At 35.4% G+C, this 24,818-nt stretch overlaps 1 protein-coding gene across 1 annotated transcript in view; it reads right to left on the bottom strand.

Annotated features, from left to right (window-relative positions):
- The window catches only part of DYNC2I1 (dynein 2 intermediate chain 1), an 84,107-nt gene that overhangs the window by 36,084 nt on the left and 23,205 nt on the right, over positions 1–24,818 (bottom strand). The window contains 11 exon segments of the mRNA XM_020990347.2: positions 3,100–3,211; positions 7,907–8,036; positions 11,201–11,228; positions 11,231–11,302; positions 13,896–14,030; positions 14,033–14,156; positions 14,926–15,003; positions 17,320–17,385; positions 19,704–19,761; positions 21,797–21,855; positions 24,488–24,793. Coding sequence (XP_020846006.1) covers positions 3,100–3,211; positions 7,907–8,036; positions 11,201–11,228; positions 11,231–11,302; positions 13,896–14,030; positions 14,033–14,156; positions 14,926–15,003; positions 17,320–17,385; positions 19,704–19,761; positions 21,797–21,855; positions 24,488–24,793 — 1,168 coding nt within the window.

Here is a 24,818-nt window from a genome sequence, read left to right on the forward strand (position 1 = left end):
CTCAGGCGTGGGGCTTGCACATAGGTCTTCATGACTTTGAAGCTGTTATCTATCCACTACCCAATGTTGCCTCTCCATACACACACTCCATGCTAATTCTTCCATACATGCCTCTGGTCATATGAGTACCAACATCATTATCGACTAAGGTGGATGATGTCCCATATAGAGATAAGGTAACCCCAGGGCTGGTGTGGCAGACTGTGCCTCTGACATCTGACTGGCTGTCCAGCTAAATTCAAAGAAGCTCATGACCAGAAGGTCGCTGGGGGAACTTGTCTGGCCACAGCAACTTGTTAAACCATATACTAAGGCACAGGTGGGGTTGGGGGTGTGATATACACCAGTACATGGAGTACAAACACATGTATCAAATTACAGATCCCTAAAGTATTAAAGTATAATAATAATACAGATGGCATGCATATAGCACTTCACAGCTTATCTTATTTGATCATCACACAAGACTTGTGTGAGTTAATGCAGGTATGATTTATCCACTGGTATAGTAAATTAATGAAGACAAAGGAAAGTAAAGTGACTTGCCTGTCATCACACAGCTAATCAGCGGAAGGATCAAAATGAGGTGCTATTTTGTATGACTGAAAATTTATTTTTTGTAAATTTAATTCTATTTTAAATGTGCTAAGGAAGCTAATTATTTAAAGATGCCTATAGTGATTCCTTTTACAAAACAGTTACTATTAATTTATCTCTTTCATAAATTTATATGTTTGTATATTACCTTTCAGAAATTAGCTTTCATCTTTATAAGGGAAGATAGTGATAATTTCCTTCCCTCACAGGAATATGCTGAGGAATTAAAAGTGAGTAAGCAATTTCAATTATACCTGCATAATAAGGATCAGCACCTAGTATAACGCCAGGAATTCTTGAGGCTTTAATGGATATCGATTGATTTATTTTAAAATAACACTGAAAATGAAATAATTGACACAAAGGAGTATAGCTATACCCAGTTTATGACTAGGCTGCATTCCAAAAGCTCATTTTTAAGTTGGCTTGTGGAAGGCAACATGACAAAGTGTGAAGGGCACTAAGCTATTTTAGTTCCATTTCCTTGACACACTAGCCATATGACCCTGGACAGGTCACAACTTCTCAAAGCCTCAAAATCTCCACCTACAAAACAGATATAATACCGGTCTGCTTTTTTACATGAGTATGTAACGATAAAATGAGATAACATATGGCCAAGTGCTTTTAAAAGCTATGTAAATCTAAGATACACATTTACAGTCATAAGAACAAGAAATTAATGATTTTTCATACCCTCCCATTTCTATACATAATATACTCCCCCAAATTTGCATCCTATTGGATTCCATTTTAAATTTACTACAGGAGGTATCTACAAAGCTTGGAACATCTCTCCCTCATTACCTCTTGAATCCCTACCCAGTTTTTAAATTCTAAGGTAAATGCTACCTTTTCCCATGAAACAGGCTCTGATTCCCCTGGCGGATAGACACCCAATCAGACATCACATTAGCACTTTGTTTTACAACTGCTGCACTTTAAATGCTGTATATTTCAGTCATGTAATTTTGTATCTTACCCCCAATTCCAGCCCATCTCTAAGCTCTGTGAGGGCAAGGACTATTGTCTGAGCTAAACGCTGCATCTTCTTCAGCAGCTAATGGGATGCTCTGAACTTCAGGAATCTGGGACTCTATCAATGTGCATGGTCTTTCTATCAATGCATATCAAGACCCTATGCTGCTCGATAGTTAGTCTTTGGAGTTGCCATAGCCAAAAAATTCATTATCCCGCAGCCAATTTGAGGGTGAGTCTCTCCAGACTAAGCTAAGCCAGTTCTCAGACAAAAGACATATAGTCTGTCATGGAACCCATGCTTGAATCCTCTTCAGGTCTGCATACATGACAATGCTTAACAATACAGTAGATGCTTAACAAATGTTTGTGGCAGGGAAGGAGGGAACTTGTACTACGCAGAAGCAACGTTATAAATAAGTTCCAGGGTAGCTCACAAAAGTCTATGTAATTTATATTTATATTAATTCTCAAAGGATCTGTGATTTTATGAATCTGGATCCTTCCAACCTCTCCTATTTAACAGTTGCTATTGCCAAAAAATGTTTCATCCTACAATCAACCCGGTGATTGTCTCTCTAAACTTAACTAGCCTGGTCCTCAGCAGATATATGGTCCGTCATTAAGCTCGTACCTGAAGCCTTTGCAAATTGTTAGCAGCTGCCAAGAGCTTTCTCTTAGCTGCTTTCTAGAACACAGGGTCACCTACCTAAATACCAGAAATATGCATAATAGAAAGATTTGAGTGGAAGATTCAACTCATACTATACCTAAAATAGTACTAAACAGTTGCTCTGATCCCAGAGTGCTATTAAATCCTCTTAGCCTTAAATCCATCAGGAAGAGGCTGAGAAGTCCTTTTGACAGCTGGGACACTTCCTGTGAAAGCCTTGGAGGGGGTACTGGGTTGACTGTAAGCATGTACGTACATGTAATATATACCTCACGAAAGGCCTACACTTGACTTCTATTTAAAAAGGTTGGCCAGGGAAAATGATTATTTACTGTCTTGAACACAGCCCAGTGCATGAAGTCCTTCCTACACAGGCATTGAAGATCTCAAAATGTTTCAGTGGGCATACATTACTTGAACAAAAATTTTGTTCTCCAAATAAAAAGTCAATCCTGTGACTCTTCATTCACTTTAAGTACACTATATATAACCCTATCTGCATGAAGTATCATGCCTGAAATTGAGAGAGCCACAATCATACAAAAGACTCATAGTTGAAAAGATTGTTTATTACAAATGCATGGAAATACCTTGTTAGAACATACTTTGAATGGCCATGTGTACATTACTTAACTATAGTCATGATATTTTATAAAATTAAAATTTTCAAAATTTAAATGAATAACTTAAAGTAGACACATGACTTATTCCTTTAAAACAGTAAAGAATATTTTCCATGACAGCAACATAATAACTATCTAAAAGACATACATTATAGGGAGGGAAAAGGCACATTAAAAAAATAAATGTGAAATAACTCAAGGCTTTTACATAACTAAAAAATTACTTACCTCCCGATACAATGGTACTTTCACCAGGATGTTGGGTCCATACTTCATGGGTTTCTATTTCATCAGTTTGAACATCTCTTTCAACATTATCTTCATTATACTGAACATATGCCTTAAGTACAAAAATAAGCTACAATTATTCTTTTAAATATTATGGCGATTCCTTATATTTGACATGATTAGTATGGACTCTCCCTCCACCCATACATATGCGGTCCTCCACACCTCAACAGACAGCCTCCGTGATTGCTGTCCCAACAAACATCCACACCTGATTCCCAGTGTTCTGGTGATGAACCTTCCTACACTTAACAATGTCAGTCTTCAAATAAAAGACACATAGACGCATATTAGAAGCCTTTACAACAAAGTAGGGACTGTCAGTGGTTCTGCTACACTGTGGCTCAGTTTTCAAGGTAGGGTAAGATCCTCATGTGGCACAGTCTCAAGGCCCCTCACCATCCTGTGTGCCCTTCCTCTAGACAATCAATTTTTTTCTAATTCTAATTCTAGCTAATCAATTTTTTTCCCTCAAATGTAGCAACATATCAGAACACTTTGCCTTTCTTAATGCAACCTAACATTGTCTTGGCTACCATAACATTCTGGTGACTCATAGTATGCAATCTATTAAAACTCCTAGATGTTTTTCAGAAACACTTCTCCCTATGGTATAGATGATCCATTCTGTACTTGTGAAGTTGATTTTTAGAACACAACCGTAAGACTCTATATTTATCTCTATCAAATTTCATCCAATAATATTAGGGCAGACAAAGGAATCATTGCTCCATAACAAAATAAGGCATTCAATGATGACTTCAGTCGAAGAGGCTGAGTTCTGCAAAGCTGATACACAGTGCTTCCTATAGTGTTTGGGAAGGTATTTTTTTTTTCAAACAGTGCAGCCATAGATACAGACATACATAACCTCACACATAAGTTTATATGTTATATGTCTAGCCAAAGTACCTACTAATCTTGACAGGGGGAAAAAAATCCAGGTACAGTTTCCATATGCCTTACCCATCTGAAAATTTTGTTTTACTAAATTGTCAGTCACATTAATGAAAGCTGTTTTATAACTTTAAAATAAAAATTTTATTCTCAAGATTATCTGGAACTTGTGTGCATTACTGCTTTAGCAACTGTTTTACCTAGAGTAAAATGTGTAATTTTTTTGTTATTCTACAAAGTATGTCCCCTAACAAAGCTATCATTTTAGAGTTTATAAAAACAAGATTCAGTTGAAGGTTCAAGAAAAAAGGAGTAAGAAGGTTGAATAATTTATTTTCTCAAGATCAGACACTGAGATAATAATTGTCAATATTTTACAGTTCATACGCTTACTTCAATTCAGTTCAGTAAGCATGCATGGTTCTGTTTTTGTATCATCAGTGCCTTACACAGAGCATACACTTAATATTAAATAATCATTAAATGACAGTCATTCTTTGACCAAAATACTATCCTGGTGGTTCTTGGTGGCGTGAAGATAATAATGGCTCCTCAAATGCTACAGCAAGGCAGCAGAAAATCTGGCAGGTCCTAACAAGCAGGGAAGGTCCCACTGTGGTCCCTGAAAGGGACTGACAAAGGCATCTGTCACCCAAAGACTTAAGTGATTCAAGTGTTCATAATCAGAAGGTCAGCTACTAGACACAGCAGCTCACAAAGAGCCACCTACTAAGGGTGTGTGTGTGTGTGTGTGTGTGTATGTGTAACAATACACATCAGTGGCGGAAGTACCCACATGGATGAAATCATAGCTCTTTTCAAGTTTTAAGACATAATAGAGACCATAGCTGACACAAGAGAAAGAGAAGTCATAATTCTTGCCCTCTGAAAGCATATATTCTAATTGAGGAGATGAGAAATGCACACATGAAGTAACTGAGAAATTAGGAGAATAATTAGAGATAGAAGGCAGTGGTAATGTTAGAGTAGAATGTTAGAGAACACTACTGATAAAGGAGCTGTCAGGGTAGGTTTCCATGGGGGTGGTAGGATTTAAAGGGCAGGGAGAACCAAGATAGGTAGAAAGGAAAGGAAAGGCATCTGAGGGAGGATGGAATGCACAAGTCACATGGAGTACAGCGAAGAAATTGGTGTGCCTCAAGCTAAGGATGGTGCTAAGTAATAGGAGATGTGGCTAGACAGGCAGAGGGAGCCCAGACTATTAAGTATAAAGTGGATCCTTACGACAGGATGTGCACTGTGGCATACACATAGAGCATGGCACGGCAAAAAGAGCGATGGATGGAAGTAGGAACCAGGTTTGGGTTCCAGTCCTACCACTTACTTGTATATCCTCAGACAAGTCATTCCAATTCTCTAGGGCTCAGTTAGGGAGTTAAGAGTAGAAAACCTCTAAAATCCCTTCTAGCTCTAAGTCTGTGATTCTATGAAATAAGTTTTTTTAAGTATTATTATCTTGAGCGCTGCTACTATTGTAGCTTAACTGAAAGCCCAGCAGAGCGTATTCAAACCCAACCGTTGTGTTTCACCTTAAATGGAATCTAGAAGAAGAAAAAAAAAGAACCAAACAAACCAGTACAATAAAAGGGGAGAGAGAACTGCATTAATCATACTTAATAACAGAATGTCAAGAAAGGACAATCGATGACCTCGAACTCTCTCACTCAGCATTTCTAGACAACAGAACCATTGCAGAGGATGACCAGAAAAAGTTCCCCCATGGGAAGTAGCACCTAAAGATCCTAGAAAGGTGAAGGAGAGAGTGAACATTAGGCATGAGGGAGAGCTCGTGTAAAGCCAAAAAAGGGAGACATTGAAAGCCAATGTGAGGAAGCAGGAAATAAGCTAGTATGGCTGGAACGTGGAATGCATGAAATGGCTATGGAAAGCTGAAAGACAGGTTGTGAATTCAAGCCTGAGGAGTTTATGTTTTATCCAAGAGGCAATAGGAAGCAACTGAATATTCTTGGGTAGGAGAGAAATTATGAGACCTGAGCTTTAAGATTACATTATGAACAATGGATAATAAGAGAGAGACCAGAAAGGAGAAAACCAATTAAAAGGCTACTACAGTGGTTCACGCAAGAGATGATCAGGGTCTGAAGTGAGGTACTGATGATGTGAATGAAGAGAAAGGGTTAGATATGGAAAATGTTACATCAAGATTCAACAAAACTAGATAACTAATATATAGGAATTTACAGAAGATAAAATAAAAATAGTAAAACCCATCATGCTTTAAGGTTTACAAAGAACTTTCCTTACAACAATACTTTGAAGTAAAAGGCACATGCTTTATCATCCCCATTTTACAGATGAAGAACCTTAGGCTCTGAGAGGTTCAGTTTGATAGGCCCCAAGTCCTAGTGGCTGATATGGGATTCAAACCCAGTTCTCTTCAGAGAGAACTGTAACACTGCTGCCTCTTAGACTAATGGTTCATTGACAAGCATTTGGTTTCTAATCAGGAAATGTTTGTGGAAAACATGTCAGTAGCTTTCTACTCAATCCATTATGGACTTATCATTCATAAAGGCATTTAAACTCTTCCTGAACCTATTTATTGACCTCTTGAAGTTGAGTTTTGCATCTGTGATATTGAAAAAAATACTTTTAATTTTCTCAAATTTACAATTCTTCAAGTAAAGAAACTTGCCCCAATTCCTGCTTTTCTCTCTGTTACAATAAGGTAAATTTATTTTTAATTCATCTTTTATTTTAATTCTGCCTTTTAGTTTCATAAGCCATAGACTTCTAACAAAACATTCACAGATGCACATATCATGGTAACAAAACACTGGTAACACAGAGAGTAACGTTTCCAAAATTCCAGCTTTATTCCACTAATGGAGGAATGGCTGAATACAATGTGGTGTAAGAAAGTAGACAATATTATTATAAACTAAGAAATGACAAATATGAGGAATTAAGAGAAACACGAAAGATATGTATGAAATGACATAGGATGAAAAAAGCAGAATCAGGAATGCCATAGATATAATAACTACAATAATACTCTCTCGTCATTCTTACCTCACAGAAGCCTTCACATCCTTCAGGAAGCAGCTCAAGCACCATTTATTTATTTCATATTATACATACACACACACACACACACACACATAATGTGACATGTGTATATACACACATACATATGCGTGTATATAAAATTCTGTATCTACTTTTATATGTACATGTTGTCTCCTTAAAAGCAAGGATTGTTTCTTCTTTTTGTCTTTGAATCCCCAGTGCCTATCTAGCACAGTGCCTGACACTTAATCAATGCTTGTTGACTGACAGTTTGGTTGACTGTTTGACTGAGAAGAACACTAAGAGAAAGAGGAATTCAAAGTCACTGTAAAAACCAATACAAGTCCTAAAGAAGACATTAGGAAACAAACTTTCCCCTTCTGAGCTAAAAAACAACAATAACAAGAAAGTAGAGGGGGCAGAATGTTGCAGGCATTAATATTATGTTATATTTATTGTTATAATTATCAAACATTATTAATGTAGTAGCTTTTGAAGAACTCTTTCTTTGTTACAATGAGGAAAAGGGGACAATGAAGAAGACTCATTCAGAAATTACTATAAAATTCAGAAACATAAGGCATGAACAAAGCTTATTTTTAATTTTTTTAATTTTCATATTTTTTAAATTTTTTTTTTAGGCAGTTGGGGTTAAGTGACTTGCCCAGGGTCACACAGCTAGTACGTGTCAAGTGTTTGGTCTGAGGCTGCATTTGAACTCAGATCCTCCTGACTCCAGGACCAGTGCCCCACTAGCTGCCCCAATAAAGCTTATTTTTGAAAAAAAATACACACTCACCTGCTTAGTATTTCTTTTACCAAAGTTTCTTATGTACATATCATACTCATTTACTGGTGGCAGATCCAAGAGAGAAAAACTAAATGAAAAATCCATGTCAATCAGTCGAAGTAACTTTGCACTGCGTGTCCTTTAAAATGAATTAGACAACAGAACACAAAATTAAGAAGCATAGTTTAAGTATTCACGAGCCTTTAATATTTACCTTAATATTTCTATACTTCAATTTACAAGACATAGAATTACTCCAGTATCTCAGATGCTACCCTCATCATACTTATCACCTCCCTGTTGAATTTTCCACAGCTGCTATTCTTTTACCAAATCTTTTACCTTACTTCTCAATCCCATCCATACCTCTCTTACCCTCAGGAGAAAAGCTAAACTCTTCAGTGAGAAGATGAGATCATCTGGAGAGCATTTTCTCAGTTTTTTCCATCTTCATCTAAAAAATCCTACGGATCTTTTCTTGTTCCTTTTCTCCTGTCTCAGAAGAACTGTTTCTTCTTATCAAAGCTAACTTTGCCACTCATGTTCTTTATCACATCTTTTCCAGCCTTAGGACTTTGACTCCATCAATAACCCACCCCCCTTCTCTTGTAGCCTCAGTCTCCCTCTTTCCACTTGCTCTTCACCCTTTGCCTAAAAATATAATCAGATCTCTCTTAGTTTAAAAAATAATTAAAAAGGAGGAAAAAGCCTTTCCTTGATCCTAATGCCCCTAGGCTACTGCCTCATTTCTCATCTTCCTTTTACTAATAAACTTTTATAAGAGCCATTCATGTTGCTTCACTGGCATCCAATGACTTCTTAACCCCTTCTGACCTGACTTCTGCTCAACCCTTCTATTGGAGCTGCTCTCCAAAGTTACCAATGACTCCTGTTCCACAAATAAAAGGCCTTTATTATCTGCAGGCCTCAATCTCCTTGACCCCTCAGTAATATCTGACACTGTTAACTTCCTCCTCCTAGAAACTCTCTTGGCTCTCCTCTTCTACATTATCCCAGTTATACTACTTCGCAGATAGAATTTTACAACAGAAGGGATCTTAAATATCATATAATCTAGCCCTTTCATGGTCTAGTTAAATAAACTAAGGCCCAAAGATGTTTAAAAAAACCTTACCTAAATTCAATTCGTTAGTGGCATGACTGGAATTGAAATAATCCAGTTCCTTCACATCACCTCATGCTGCCTTGGATTACTTTCCCTAAATGTGAACATTTCCCAAGGTTTGATCCTCAGCCTTTCTTTCCCCCTCTCTTGCTTACTTCCTCCTACCCCACGATTTCAACCTTTACAGCAATGATTCCCAAATGTATACCCACATATATACCCAACCTCTCCCTACATAGCCAGGTCCCTATTTCCAACTGCCTGGTAGACAGTCCTACCTAAGTGTTCCATGAAACATTTAGCACAAAGCCTTTACACGTAGTAGGCACTTCATAAATGTTTACTAAAAACAAAATCTTTCGCTGCTAGCTACCCTAAATGTGCCCCCCCAAAAGAAACCAGTTCCTCCCTGACTTCCTTATTTCTATTAATTGTACTGACCATTTTCTCAGTTACCCAAGCTTATAACCTTTGAATCATCTTTGGGAGATGTCCAAAGACTCTCCTTTCTTTGATCTGCTAATTCTTCCTTGGAAATGTCTCTTCCTTTCCATTCCCATGACCACCATCCTAACATTGGTCCTTACTTACCTTAACCTGGAACTACTTCAATAGCCTCTTAGCTAGTCTGCCTCCTTCCAGCCTTTCCCCCTCCAATCCATGCTGCAGAGAGGAGGATGTGTCAGTGGCAACTAGTTTGGATATCTACTAGGTAATGTTCTGAGATCTCCTGAAAGATCTCAAACTTTGGGGTGGGACCTTGGAGTGATGACAAAGTTTCACTGATATATCAGAATATTAATTTTATTTTTGCACTTAACTTGGCATTAAAGTAACTCAATAATTATACTGTATAAACTCTATTTCTATCTTGTATTGTTTTTTATATATCTTACATGTACTCTTTATTATATTTTCTTTCTTCTGTAAGATGGAATTTTTAAATAAATTTTAATACTTACTATTACCAATAAAAGGAGTAACATGAAGAAAATTCATAATTTCACAATGCTTGGTTCCTACATACAATCCCAAATGTACTTCTGCCTCATAAAGAAAATACTTTCTTTATGTGTCTCCTAATTCTCCTGAGAAAAGGAAAGTGCAGATACCCATTCCAATGTAGTCTCATTTCATAAGATTTATATTAGTTGCTTACATACATACACACACACATATATATGTGTATGTGTGTGTGTGTGTGTGTATATATATATATACATACACATACATACATATACATATACACACACACACACACACACACACACAACACACACACACATACATGTATACATAAATAGCCAGGATACAAGGGACTGGAGTTCCTCCCCAGGTTTCTGACCCTGAATCATCATGGGTAACAAAGAGGCAGGAAAGCCATGCTCAACTGGATCAAGGTTGCATCCTTGTTGAGGGTCCTTTCAATGCTATGAGTGTTCTCCCTACTATGACTAAGTTAAAGCCCTTTTGTTAATGTTAGATGGATAAACAAATATCTCATTCAATTTCCATCTCACACCTGAGTTACCATACTGAGCCAGAGGTGGCCTACAGACATAACACTTAAAATAGAGCTGAATGACTACACTGTGGTTCTACTGCAAATGTCTACATAATTACTTAGATGATCAAGCTGAATGGAACACCTTGGTTAAAAATAGACAGGCAGTTTTATTCTGTAAGAGTCACTATCATAACGGGAGCCATACTATTATGATGTTCTCATTTTTGTCAAATCACGTTTTCCTGTTTGACTAAGGATTCTTTGGAAACATGCTTTTTAGGAATGTACTATACAGAGACTCAGATAAAGAGGAAAAAAACATTTATTTTAGAGGATCTTGATAATGTGATCCTCATTCTCATTTTTTACCCCTCACAAGAGTCAGGTAATTGTCAGTTTATTCATGTTCCTCTGAATGTTCACCTTCAAAAGGCACCTTCCTCCAAGAGACCCTTTGAAAAAGAACCATACTCTAATTTAACACAGTATAATTTACATTTGGAAAAGAATAATTACAGAACAACAACAGCATGATTTTATAGACATTATAATGCAAACTTCATATCAGGTTATCAGTACTAAGTGATTAAGTATTAAAAATATGACAAAAAATGAATAACAGAAGTTTAGTAAAAATCTGTAACGGCATAAATAAATTCATGCCACCCACCGCTGCTTAAGGGCATGATTCCGACAATTTGTCGCTGTGAAGCTGCAGCAAAGTCCATAAATATTCCACAGAGAGAGCCTCTAGAAGGGGATTCTTTTGCTTCTGCATGAAAATGGAAATTGTTTTGGTAAAGTTTTCTATTAAAAATGAAAATGGGTTTGGCATAGAATAGATTATTAGCACCTATAACCATTACACTTAATAGGGTATTAGTTTAAGATAAACAAAAATGAGTTGTAATAAAAGGATCTGTACCACAAGCATCCACAACTTTTATAGTTTTGGTCTTTAATTTGAGATACTTATTCAATAAATAAGTATTTATTTAGCACTATACTAGTAGCTCTGCAAGAAAAAAGGGAAATACAAATCAGTCCCTACTGGAGTTTACAACCTAACTGAGGAATCAAATCACACATATTTTAAATAACTAGAATATAAAAAAGAGCAAAATAATGTAGAAAATGCCATACATGCTGAAATCGTTGACATTTTTTACAACTCGCACAATGCCTCAATAAATGATTAACTAGGGTCTAGGCACCCTGAAATTTCAGTGTTTAATACATGTTCATATTAAATGATTTATTATTTATTTACTAGGCTACTTTCACACTGATCTAGTTTAAATAACAATGTGTTTCATAGTATATCATTAGCTTTGAAAGCAGAAGAAAAGAAATAAATCCTCCAACAGAGCTTCCTAGGTGTTAAATGTAATTCAGTAATTCAGACTACTGATACTATATGGTACCAAACCTAAATATAGTAAATCAGTACTGAAAAACAGAATCTTATGGTACTTAATTGTCTGCTATGAAACTATGGTACTTGCAGAAAAATACACAACATTTCTCAGCAATTTAGAGGTATGATATGGAAGTTTTACAATGCAGTCATTGGAATTTGGTTTGCTGATGACATGGTGCCTTCTGGAGGTCATTAAATTTGGATGTTTCCAGGCAACAAAGAGCATGTTGAACAAATTTTGTTAGGGCCAGCAGAAGTCAATGAACATTAGACAACAGCATCTCCAATACAAGCATCCTTTGCTTAACAGAAATCCATTAACAGCATTCCAAAATTAAGGAACTAATTATTTCACAAATTCTCTCAATAATATAGCATATGCCAATTTAACCACATCTGTGGGCTTCTTCCCATACCTATTTTGTTCCTGCCATTGATACTATCTTGCCATACCATATATACTATGGCTAAATTCTTGTGGAACTAGAGTCTAACTATGAGCAACACTTCAAGAAACTCAACAAAATATATTATCAGCCATCAGCTAAGTCCCTGAATGCAGTCTATTTATGCGCTGATCACTGTTCAGTGTCAGCTGCTAGACAACTATGTACAAGTGAAATGCTATACGTAAAGCCCTTTGTAAAACATAAAACATGACATAAATGTCAATTATCATTACTATTATTAATACACAAATTGTATATGAACCTACTTGGCTTGTGAAACTGAAATATTCTCTCAAAATTTGTTCTAAAGAAAATTTCTAAGTGAATCATGTTTTATACACACAGTTGACTCATAACTAGCCAACACCAAAGCCAGAATCTAGAGCCTTAGCCATTAACTAAGGGATTTAACATTTGTAATCTTAACTTCATGTGTTTATCTTCTTTAAGCAAAGATATGCTAACAAAACGTACGGGAACAACCAAGTAGAAATATGGGGAAAGAGGCCAGTAAGTTCAAGTGATAAGATAAAAAACAAAGAACATTAAGTTATATATGTGTATATGTACACACACATACATACATATGTGTATATATACACATGTACGTTACAGATACATATAGACACACATATATGTATACATACACATCTTTCAGTCATGTTAAAATTTTAAAACGGTTTTATACTTTGTGAATAACTGAGGTAAATTCATAAAACTTAAGTATACTCTGTGTACTTCTTTCATACTTACTATATGATAGAGAAATACATAACGTAGGGTTCAAGCAGACAATTATATTACCAGAATTCCTGGTATTCTAGTATCCTTTCACTGTCTATAATTTTATCCTACAACTGCTTGGACTATTATTCTAAAATTTTGAGTCTGTGGGCTATAATTTTTCCTAATGAAAATCAGTAGGGAAATAGGATTCATTTAAAAATCTCTTTATAACAGACTTAGTTGAAATATGTCTAACCCCACAAACTAGGCAATTCCTGGCTATGTTAGATAACCTTGCTTCCCTGCTTCCCAACAACATTTCTGAATACCATGTGCCATTATAGTCATTTAAGTTCTGGCCACCTCAATAAGAGTCAATAAGGAGACTAAGTAAGGGGAAATTCAAAGTAAGGGTCCCAGTCACATCAAACTAGCAACAATAAAAATTTGCTATCAACTGTAAGTGAAGCACCACACTAGTTTCTTATACAAAAAAAGGATGAAATTTAGTCTAATATAATTGTCCTGTGATTCTTGGCTTCTGACTCCCAAACACTCTCTATTAACCTGAACTCAGATAGTGTCATTCCTAATAATCAATTTACTGAGAATCTGGTAAATGCTCAATTATGCTAGAAAGTGAATCATTATGAATTCATAAAAATCACTTTCACCAATAAGAAATTGATTTTGAGATGTGAATTGAGTGTATGTATTGTTACCCAAATAGTTTAAAATAATACAAAAATCATTTACATTTACTTGTATACCTGTCCTTGGTTCTTTTTCAAGTTCTGTTTGAAACTGCTTTTGAATTCGCTTTGAAGGTAATGTACCAATTCTTTCATTTTCTGCATGAATAGCTCTTTGGATTTCTTGTATCTCCATCTTCCTGGCTAGAGGATTTCTTCTTCCCTTTCCTTTATCTGTTCTTTAGCACCACCACCACTGTCATCATCATGATTATCATCATCATCATCATCATCATCAGCTCCATCACCATCACCATTATCAAAATCATCTTCATAGTCCTTCAAAAAAAATAAGGATTTTGCTGATTGTTTTAAGGTTAACCATAATTAAAGTTCAAGCAATTCTAGAGATTGTTTTTAAAATTCAGGAATATTTCAATTCAAATGACAGAATCATTAAGGAGCAACTTCATTATGTTGCTGACTTGAAATTAAATACTAAGATGTTAGAAACTCTTCAAAAGTTACACTGTTTTAAATATTTGTGGGTATTTTAACATGAAAAAAGACATAACTATTGTGGATTTGCTTTTAATAGAATTTCCCCACATGAAGACTTTAGTTTTTAAGTGATTTAGAAATCTAAATTTTGGACCAAAAACAATCTATAAAAACAGAAAATATATACTTCAGTTTAGCACTGTATTTTCATTAACTCTCTATGTTTTATTATATTTTGAATTATGCTAGAAACATTATATCATACACACACACATATATTGAAAGTATCCTGGTGTCAGAGAAATTAACTACCCAATGTTGCCAGATAGGTATCATAAAGAGAACATGCAAATGCACATAAATATTTTTTGACAGAGTACAACTGAAAATATTCCAAATTTTATAATCTTCAGATTATTTTATAGTATTAGGTTTAGTTTAAAATATGGTAGGGTATTCATAGACAAAAATGTATCCAAATGGTTCAAATATAGAATACTAATGGTAATAATACGAAATATAATGCAAGTAGGAAATTGCTATAATAAATTTACTGCTAAGAATAAAAAAATTCAGGCTAAGAAAAAAGTCTAGTTTTTATGAGTACTTCAAAATCATCTTCATAATTGGCTGTGTAGTCATCAGCACCATCATCTTCTAAATCAATGTCTTCCTTTTCAACATCCTAGACAGGTAAAAACAAAACAAAGAATAAACCAAAGAGGGTAAAACTGTTGAACCTCCTTTGAACCTATTGAGTGGGTTAAATTAATTTTAGTATTTATTTACTTTGACTAGTGAATATTTTTTCAATAATTTTATAAATCAAAATCCAGATAAGAGGAAAAATACTCAAAATATTTATGAATTAATGCTATTGTTCTATCAGTGTAAACAAGAAAAGTATAACATTTTTAAAATGTGCTTCTACTTTACACCATATTTTTTCCTAGCATCACAACTAATGTTAATGTTCCTCCATGGTTTTTTAGTGGCTTCCAAATTCCTGGCAGGCTCTCCCTATACTGCTCATGCATATTCTCCTCACAAGAAAATACCCCATTTTATACTATTAATTGGTACTCTGAAGGAAAAAGAGATTGATGAACTGAGATAAATTTCAGCCCCCATCCTTGACTGAATTTTTACAGATTCTGAGTTACTGGAATATGAATTAGGAGGTTTTATGGGTCAAAGAGTTTATTCTTGTCCTGCTCTTAATGTAGTTGGCTGGTAGGAATAAATATAGCATTCTTTTATGTTCTTTTTTTCTCAATTTTGCTGAAATACGAATTTCATACGTAGACTTTTTCTCACTAAGATCAAGAACAAACCAGTAAAATCAAATTGTTGTTGCCCGTCCTTCATTTCTGAAGAGGAGCAATGAGATCATGAGTGATGTCTTGACTTAGGCATGAACTGGATTTAAGTGAAGAAGAGTTGCACAGAGTTGTCGGCCTCACTCTTTCTTCCACAGTCACCAAAGTCCAGCAGCAAGATAAAAGTCAAGACAACTAGGGATGGCCCAGCACGTGATGGATGACGTTCCCATCTACAATGCCTGACCAAGCTCTCAGCACTCCACAGCACGTGCTTCTTCCACCTTCCTGGCTGTTGGAACAAATGATTCTCAACTTCCCATTCCACCAGGGGTATCTTCACACATTTGCAGCAGACATTCTCTAACTCACCGACAGGCGTGAGGCCTGTAGATTACTCTCAACCTAATATAGCTCATCTGCTGAGACGGATTCACAGAGGTGAAGTTGCTGCACATGCTACGGCTTCTTGGAGCCACAGGTGACAGTTGGGTCACATGTGAACACCAAGGTGGATGAACAGCCCTGAAGTACATGGAGTATTCAGAAAGGACTAGCATGTGTCAGATACTGTGCCAATGATTCTCAAAAGGAAAAATGCAAAATACTCACAACTATATGAAAGCATACTCCAAATCACTAATGATAAGAGAAATCAGTAGGATAAGGATCACCTTATTGATTCTAAAAACTGAAGGGAAAGCCACCAGGTATTCCTTATAGAGAGAAACAGCCATTAGAGCCAAACCAAAGGAAAAGGAGGGCGATGTAGACTATTTTCTCTTGGGTTTGGCTGATCCCTGTTGGGCCTCAAGAACCTTATTTGACAGAGCATAGGACCTGAGAGCCAGAAGAAACTCACTCCAGATCTCATATAGGCATAATGTGTTAAGTTCTGGGTTCCACATTTTTGGAAGAATATCATAAGCTGGAGTGCACTGAGGGTAACTGACAGGCCTCAAAAACCTGTCGGTGACGTTAGGAAATGTCTACTCCGAGCATGTGAAGATGTCCCCTAGTGAAATGGTAGGTAGGATGAGAACAACTTTTTCCAAAGGCCAAGAAGATGGCTGAAATAGGTGCTATGGAGTGCTAAGAGCTTGGTCAGACACTGAAGACACCAAGGTTATCCACTGCCTCCTGGGCCATCACCAGTTGTCTTGACTTTTGTCCTGCCACAGACTTCAATGGCTCTGGAGGAATGAGGCTAAAGACTTGCGCAGCTCTGCCTCACTTAAATCTATTTGACTTGCTGGTCAAGACATAACCCTTATGATGTCATTAGTACTCTTCAAGAATGAAGGAGGAATGAGGCAGCTAGGTGGCGCAGTGGATAGAGCACCGGCCCTGAAGTCAGGAGCACCTGAGTTCAAATATGGCCTCAGACCAAACACTTGACACTTACTAGCTGTGTGACCCTGGGCAAGTCACTTGACCCCAACTGCCTAAAAAAAAAAAAGAATGAAGGAGGAACAACAACCAGGTATATGAAAATAAGTTAACCTTTCTGAGTCTCAGTTTCCTCATCTGTCAGAGCATATGATACCAATAATACCTCTTTCCCAGGAATGCTGTAAGAGTCAAGGAAGACTCTGCATGGAAGGCACAAACATTAAAGAACTACAGAAACTATTGTTGTCATTATTATCATCATTATGTAAAAGGTGCATTTTCTTCCTTACATCAGTTTCCTCACTTGATTGCCTTGGGGCGGATTTCCATACTGACATTCCTTCTTCACTAGTTTGCTAAAAGATACATAAACAAAAATTGCAAATAAAGGAAACAGTCTAAAAAGTAAGCTTCAATGTTACCTATTATACAGGATCTCAATTACAAATATAACTAGTAGATGTCACCTTTTTCTAAAAGAAAGTCTCTAGGAAAGCCATTATCTAAAACTATTCAATACTGTTTGAAACTGAATAATAATACCCATGACTGTAAAGGATGAAAAGAATTCTCTGGGGTGAACAGTGAAATGTCCTACAAGTGAGCTCTGCCTTCATTTTCAGAAATCATGCTGATACATTTTGACACAGAGAGGTCACAGTAAAGTCTTAATTGTACTGATATTCAAGAAACATTAATTACAGACCTGCACATGTAGTGAATACGAAAGGCTCAAGCGTTTACAGGGTATGCATTAATCATACCTATAAATTTCAGGTCACAAAAGCACTATAAATTTTGCCTTCTGGTCTTGTTAACCTGCTATCCTGAAAGAGTTAATGGATGAGCAATTTATTCCAGAAGCAGTGTTCTCTCCCACCCTATCTCTATGTTATCAGACAATACGTTTGCTTATTTTGCTTAAATGTACTTCTTTGCCTTAAGTAGTTCTATGGACATTGCATGCCATCTTAGGGAGGTGGAAGACGAGTGAGGTGGAGAAAATTTAAAACTCAAAAGCTTATAGAAATGAGTGTTGAAAACGAAAACTAAATAAATTAATTGAAAATTGAAAAAAAAAGTTCTATGGTGAGGTGACAGCTTGAGAGTGCAGGGAGAGATGGTACTGACATGTGATGGTGATATTTTTAAAACAATAAAACATCTTTAAAGGCAAAGACATGCATGGACTTTTCTTCCTACTTGACAGTCACTATGCACACAGTTTTTCAGCTCTTCTAAAACATTAGTAATGCTTTAGAGACTGACTCACTAACCCACTGAATACTTTGTGACTTAGGCAAATCATAAATATCAAGATTCTATTTGAAAAAGCAAGAGAAAAAAAAATTTTCCCTAGCTCACACTGAAAGAATTCTTAATGTTCTTGTTATGGAAAAATACATTATATTCTCCTCCCCTTAAAAGTTTTGGCCTGATTATTTCATTTACAATCAAATCCCAAGTTACATTAAAAGTACATTACAGATTAAAAAAAAAATCTATAACTTGAATCCTAGAAAGTGAAACATTAAGTTAATGAAAAATTGGGGAATAGAGACCAGTGACTAAGATTTGATAAAAAGGAACTAAACAAGAAGGAAAATAAATGCCTATAAACACTAGTGAGTCTGTTAAAAACATATTCTACCAATTAGAGGTGCAAATATTTCCTTGGGCAAGTTAAAACTACCTATCATTCACAATTTACTTGAATTACTTTCATCAAAGAATCAGGTTGACTTAAAACTTCTTCCAAAAAGTAGTAACATAAGAGGTTTAATGAAATAAATAAGATAGGAAAGAGAAGTAATTTTGGATAATGGGGCACTCAAAGGAAGGCAAGTATAGAGGAAAGACACAGTTAGGGACATTAATGAGACAGCTAAATGATCGCATAAGAGCCAAAAGGAGGGAAAAGGGTTAAAAAAAAGGAGATGGAATCAAAAATAAATTTTAAGGTTTTGCCTAGGAATGGTCCATCCACATACCAATTGAAATCATCTAGGGTAAGACACAAACTGAAACTGGCCACACTGTAAAAAACATGACTCAGCAGAATATAAATACCTGAAGCTAGAGATCCAATTGTCTAAGTTAAAGGTGACAATTTTTCAAGTAGAGTATACTAGAGAAGACTTATAATGACCAAACAACTGGTCAGTGAACATTTATTAAGTACCTACCATTCTGTCTTCTTTTAAATGTACTGTCTATGCTTCAATAAGAGGATAAGTTTTTTAAATCAATAAGCAATAATGTTATTAACACTATCTTTTAAATGATTAAGACTTTGCCTAAGAATGATCTGTCTACACACTAAATTTAAATCTTCTGGGGTGTGAAACAAGCTAAAAATGGCCTTGTTAAAAGAAACATTACAGCATAACAGAAACACTTGAAACTGGGAGTCAAATTGTCTAAATTAAAGATGAAAATTTTTCCAGAGTAGAGTATTCCCTCTAAATTTAAAGTATCAATTTCTCACTCTTTTTGTCATACTATGACCACATAATAAAAGATAAATTGCTTTAATTATGTGCATGTGAATTATGTGCTCTATTTCTTATTCAATCATGACACTCTGTTAGGCTACATGTATTTAGTTTATACACTCTTTATTTTATTTATAAAATGTATATGACCTAGTAATTCCCAAAGCAAATTGTTTTACCTTTCTTCTTGTGTCTTTGTTGTCCTTTCCACCATTCTTTCCTGAATTCTCTATATGCCTAGAATCCAAACATTATAAAGTTAAGTTAAACATTATAAACATTAAGACACCATATTTTTCACATGACAGAAAGAATAACTATCTTTGTAGCAAAATATTAATGAGGTTTCTCCAAACTTAAAAAAGTACAAGCCTATCATTTTAAATATTGATGGTTTGAGTCTGCACTCTACCTTTGGGAGGCTTTTTAGCAAATCCCTGAACTCTCTTTTTACATACTCCATCCCAATTTAGACATAAAGTAAGACTTGTATCTCTATAAATCAATATAAGTTCCCCTTTAAAATTAACCCTATTTCTTCAGTTGTACACTTCTAAATGGCTAATTACCTGGCTGGCAAAAAAAAAAATAAAGGCTATCAACATTTTGACATTTAATATTTGTGTTTAAATTTTTTTAAAAATTAGGGTTTTACAAAAAGCACACAATTCTGAGCAAAATCTTTCTTATATCTTTTAATGATCTTAAGCAAGAGTTCTTAACCTTTTTTGTGATGGACTCCTTTGGCAGACTGATGAAACCTATGGATTCCTCCTTAGAATGTTTTTTTTAATTCATAATTGAAGGAAATGCTAAGTTTCAGCAAGAAGTAAGTGAAAATAAAGATGTAATTATTTTTTAATCTAAGTTCACAGATAAACTGGTGGCAGCCTATGGACCATAGGTCAAGAAATCCTTCTTGCTCTAAAGCAAGAGATTTCAAATTTTCAGAAGTGGGAGGGCCAAGTTGCTAACATCAATTCTTCTTCACAAAGAGAAGGAGGATACTGATACTAGCAAGTACCTTTGATTTAAAAATTCTGCTCACTCCACCAATATTTAGATTCATTTACCTTTAAGAATTATTTTTTTTAATTATAAGAATTCCACAGAACAGTCAAGCCCATAATTCATTCACAAGTTGCTATAAATTAATTTTATCAAAAGATCTCAGCAAATAGCAAACCATCTTAAGGGTGTCTTTTGATTTTGGGAGGAAAAAGGCTAGTGATCTTTGGTGGAGTAAATGGGAAGGGGACATAAGAAAGGAGTACAAAAGCCCTAGGAATCTCAGGAGCAAGAGAGAACAGGCCCTGGGAATTGGAATATAAAGTTAAAAAAAAAAAGAGGAGGTATCAAGACAACAAAGATAAACTTTAAATTCGCAAATATGCCTAGAGCCTATTCAACAAAAGAAATAAAGGTACTAAATGCATTCTGGCCAAATTTTAAAGGGAAAGTCAAATGTCTTTACTCATACATTCAAATGAAAAAACTTTTTATAATGACCACTTTTTTATACTCCTATCTATAGGAAACATAATTAATTATGTCATGCTTGTGAAAAAGGAAATAAATAGCTCATTTACAAGTGTTGTAACTTTTTCAGGTTATTGGAGTACACTAGATAGTAAATCAATCACCTTTTCTGGCACATTTTTGGGGGGGCCAGGCAATTGGGGTCAAGTGAGTTGTCCAAGGTCACACAGCTAGAAACTGTTAAGTGTCTGAGGCCCAATTTGAACTCAGGTCCTCCTGACTCCAAGGCTGGAGTTCTATCCACTGCGCAACCTAGCTGCCCCTCTAGCACATTATTAATATTCCCAAGTTGGTTATACTTCCAAAAAGTGTACAGGGGGTACCTCATCATGGAGAAACCCCAAATAATAGACTTACAGAAAATATAAAATAAAGGTAATATTTTCTATTTTCAATTACTCCCTAAAGGTTTTCTCTAGATACCAAAATCTCCCACCACATTTAAAATAAGATTTTAATTACAATAATCACATGCCACTTTTCAGGAAGACAATTATTACACACAATGAGTCCCCTTCAGGGAAGGGATTGAACTGTCTCTCTTTTGTATTTATATCCCCAGCACTTGGCGCAGTCCTTGGCACACAGTCCAAGTGTTTAACATGCTTTTTCATTCATTCATTCACCTATAATTTACTCTAATCAAAATTAGAGCCAACATGTAGAGTTTGTAAGCCAACTCTAAAAGAACTATGAGATACATATCTGGAATCAAATTATTCATCTTCCTTACTGGCTGCCAGATATATTTTCTCTTTTGAAATTTGCTCCTCCACTTCTGTGTTCACTAGTCTGTGAAACAAAGTAATAATAAATTTTATTATGTTTCTTAACTATCATTAGGAAAACATCAATCATAAAACAGATATGAATTCAAATTTGAAAACAGTAACTAGAGGGCAAGGGGAGAAAGATACACTGGGAAATGGGAGTTACCTAAAAGTAAAAGTTATCAGTGAAAATCAATATTTTAAAAAACCTTAATTCTGCTATAAAAAAAATGTGAACTGCAGTTCCAACTGGTCCTAAAATAATCTATTTTATGATCTAGTAATCTCTGAAATAAAGCAGTGCACCATGCCTGAGAGACAGATGAATAAAGGAATGCTAACAATCATTATTTTTTCAGATAGTTCTAAGAATGTATAATATTTTTATATATTTTATAAATTAAATATATATTTTATATATTAAAAATATATTTTTAATATATAACAAATTACTAGGTATTAAAAAGTTTGACAAATATCCTTATTGAAAAATTGCTTATAATTACGTGATTTTGTATATTTCACTTTTAACTTTTCAGGATGATCCAAAATTTTCTATTATTGATATATTAATGCCCCTTACATAAAGAAATTTGGCAGAAACTTTCCTTTTTCTATTCTGAGAAAATAATTACACTGGGAAACTCACTTATTCTGGGTCACACAGTCAATTGTCCCAACTCCAAAGGTCCCTCCTTCATCTACTAAGCTACTCTGAACATGTCCTATAAAGAGGCAAGTTAGAACGCATCCCTGGTGAAAACATGGAATGTGTATTGAGGCCAAGTGGGAGATAAGGTTGGATAGATAAACTGGGGCCAGATTTGGGAGTCAAGTTGATGAGTTTGGGCTTCATATAATAACAGGTTTTTGAGAAGAAGAGTGAAGGATGAAAAGTCTTGTTTAGGGAAGACTGGTTTGGCAGTGGTAGGGAGAATAAATTGAAAGGATGAATAGGAGTCAGAAAGACTAGCTATGAGGCAGTTATAATATTCCATATTTGAGGTAATAAGACTCTAGATTAGGGTAGAATAGAATAGAAAAGAAGGTACTAACTGAAAAAAGGCACTTCAAAGTAAAAATGACAGGACAGGATGACTGGATATGGGAAATAAAAGAAGGGAATGAGTCTAACTGACTCCAAGATTTCAATCCCAGGGTAACTACAATCATCAGCATAAATCCCTATACCTGAACCCATTTGAAGAGATAAGTCCTCCAAGACAGGAAGTATATGGAAACAATAAAGAGTTGAAAAAAAGACTTCTGACTGCATAATCCATATAAGGTAACAGGAGAAGGAAGGGAAATCAGGAAGGGAAAGAAATGAGTACCTAGAAGTAGAACCAGTAGAGTAGGTTCTTATAGAAAGGGGGGGAAGGGACACTTCAAGTGGAGCAGGTGGTCAAGAGGGTCAAATGAAGCAGTCAGTGAATCAAGGCAGAGAAAGGCTCTTAGCTTGCCTAAGTACCTTTCAGAAAATAGTTAAGAGTCCTGGGAAAGAAAGCCAGATTCCAAGGCATTCAGGAAAGAGTGGGTAGTGAGGTATACAGTAGGGGAAAACAGAGCTGGAAGTATCAGGCGGAGAGGAGGAGGGTAGTTCTGGATCCCCTGAAGGCACAGGGCACCTGAGAAGAAGGGAGAGAGGGGATAGTACTGGGAAGAGGAGGAAGATACTAAAAGGGAAGTAGATCCCCAAAGACAAACTCTATCAGATACAAAAGATAAAGGGCAGTCAATCATGACATTTTTCAGTGAAAGGAAGGAAAAAAAACAGGAGCAGAGCTAATGTAGACAACAGTTTCAAGTGAAATTTTTTTCTTTTTTTTCAAGTGAAATATTTTCAAGATAACATTCTTAAAATGATTTTCTATTCATCTATATACTATGATTTTAATTCTGGGCTTCTAAAATTAGAATGATAATAGGGAAAGCAGGTGACTAAGTGCTAGTAAGAACTTGGGCTTCACCAGTTTTGCTCTGTAAGCCCCAACACTTACTTTACTTTTCTGTCCCAGAAATTTATAAAATGGGGCTAAGAGCTACCCTTTCCTTCAAAATAATAAAAGTGAATATGTCTTGAATTCATGTAAAGAGAAGCAATTCATAAATCTAGATTATTGTAAGCAAGTAAACAAAATAAAAGAGCCTAGGTTTCTAATTCATTAGCGAGCCAGGCAATGAACAGATAAATTAATACTGATTTGATTTCTTTGAAATTCAATAGTGAGTCTAGAATTGTATTAAGCAACCAGAGCATTTAAATCAACATATATGTGTAATATAATTAGATCCTTTACAGTCAAGAGCAATTTTATATAAAGTGTTAATAAAGCCACAACTTCTTGCTTTTTCAACATTATTTCCAGAGAATTTTTGAGCACTTCAAAGCACTTTTCATTAATGTATTCAACATACGAATGACAGGTAATGGCTTTATTTGTCGGTACATGAAGATTTTATCATCTTTCAATACTAATCAAACAATCCTAATTTCAGTTATGTTCATCTCCCATATCTGGAGCTATAAATCTCCACATTCACTTCACTGGAATCAAATGTGACTTGGCCACTCATACATTGTTATCCACTAGCATGCACAAGCTGGAGGACTAAATAATAAAATTCAGTTTGTAAGTAAGAGAAAATTTTACCTTGGATTCCTTTTTCTTTCTATGCTCTTCTTTAGATGTTTTTTCTTTTTTGTCTGTGATATTTTTCAGTCTCTCATCCTCAAAAGGAACTCCATCTTTATGTCGTTTCTCTCTATGTCTTTCTTCCCCATCCTTGTCACAGGCAGTACTGCTTTTTTCTTTGGATACCTTTTCTCTCTTTTCCCTAGTGCTGCTTTTTTCTTTGTGTTTCTTCTCTTGTTCTTGTTCTTTTTGCCTCTTGTGCTTTTTTTCTCCATCTTCTTTATGCAGATAATATTTGAGAGTAAACTCTTTATTTTCACCATACTGCAATATTTAAAAATGTTAAGTC

The sequence above is a fragment of the Phascolarctos cinereus genome, unplaced genomic scaffold (assembly GCF_003287225.1).
Source record: "Phascolarctos cinereus isolate Bilbo 61053 unplaced genomic scaffold, phaCin_HiC Scaffold_1;HRSCAF=81, whole genome shotgun sequence".
NCBI lineage: Eukaryota > Metazoa > Chordata > Mammalia > Diprotodontia > Phascolarctidae > Phascolarctos > Phascolarctos cinereus.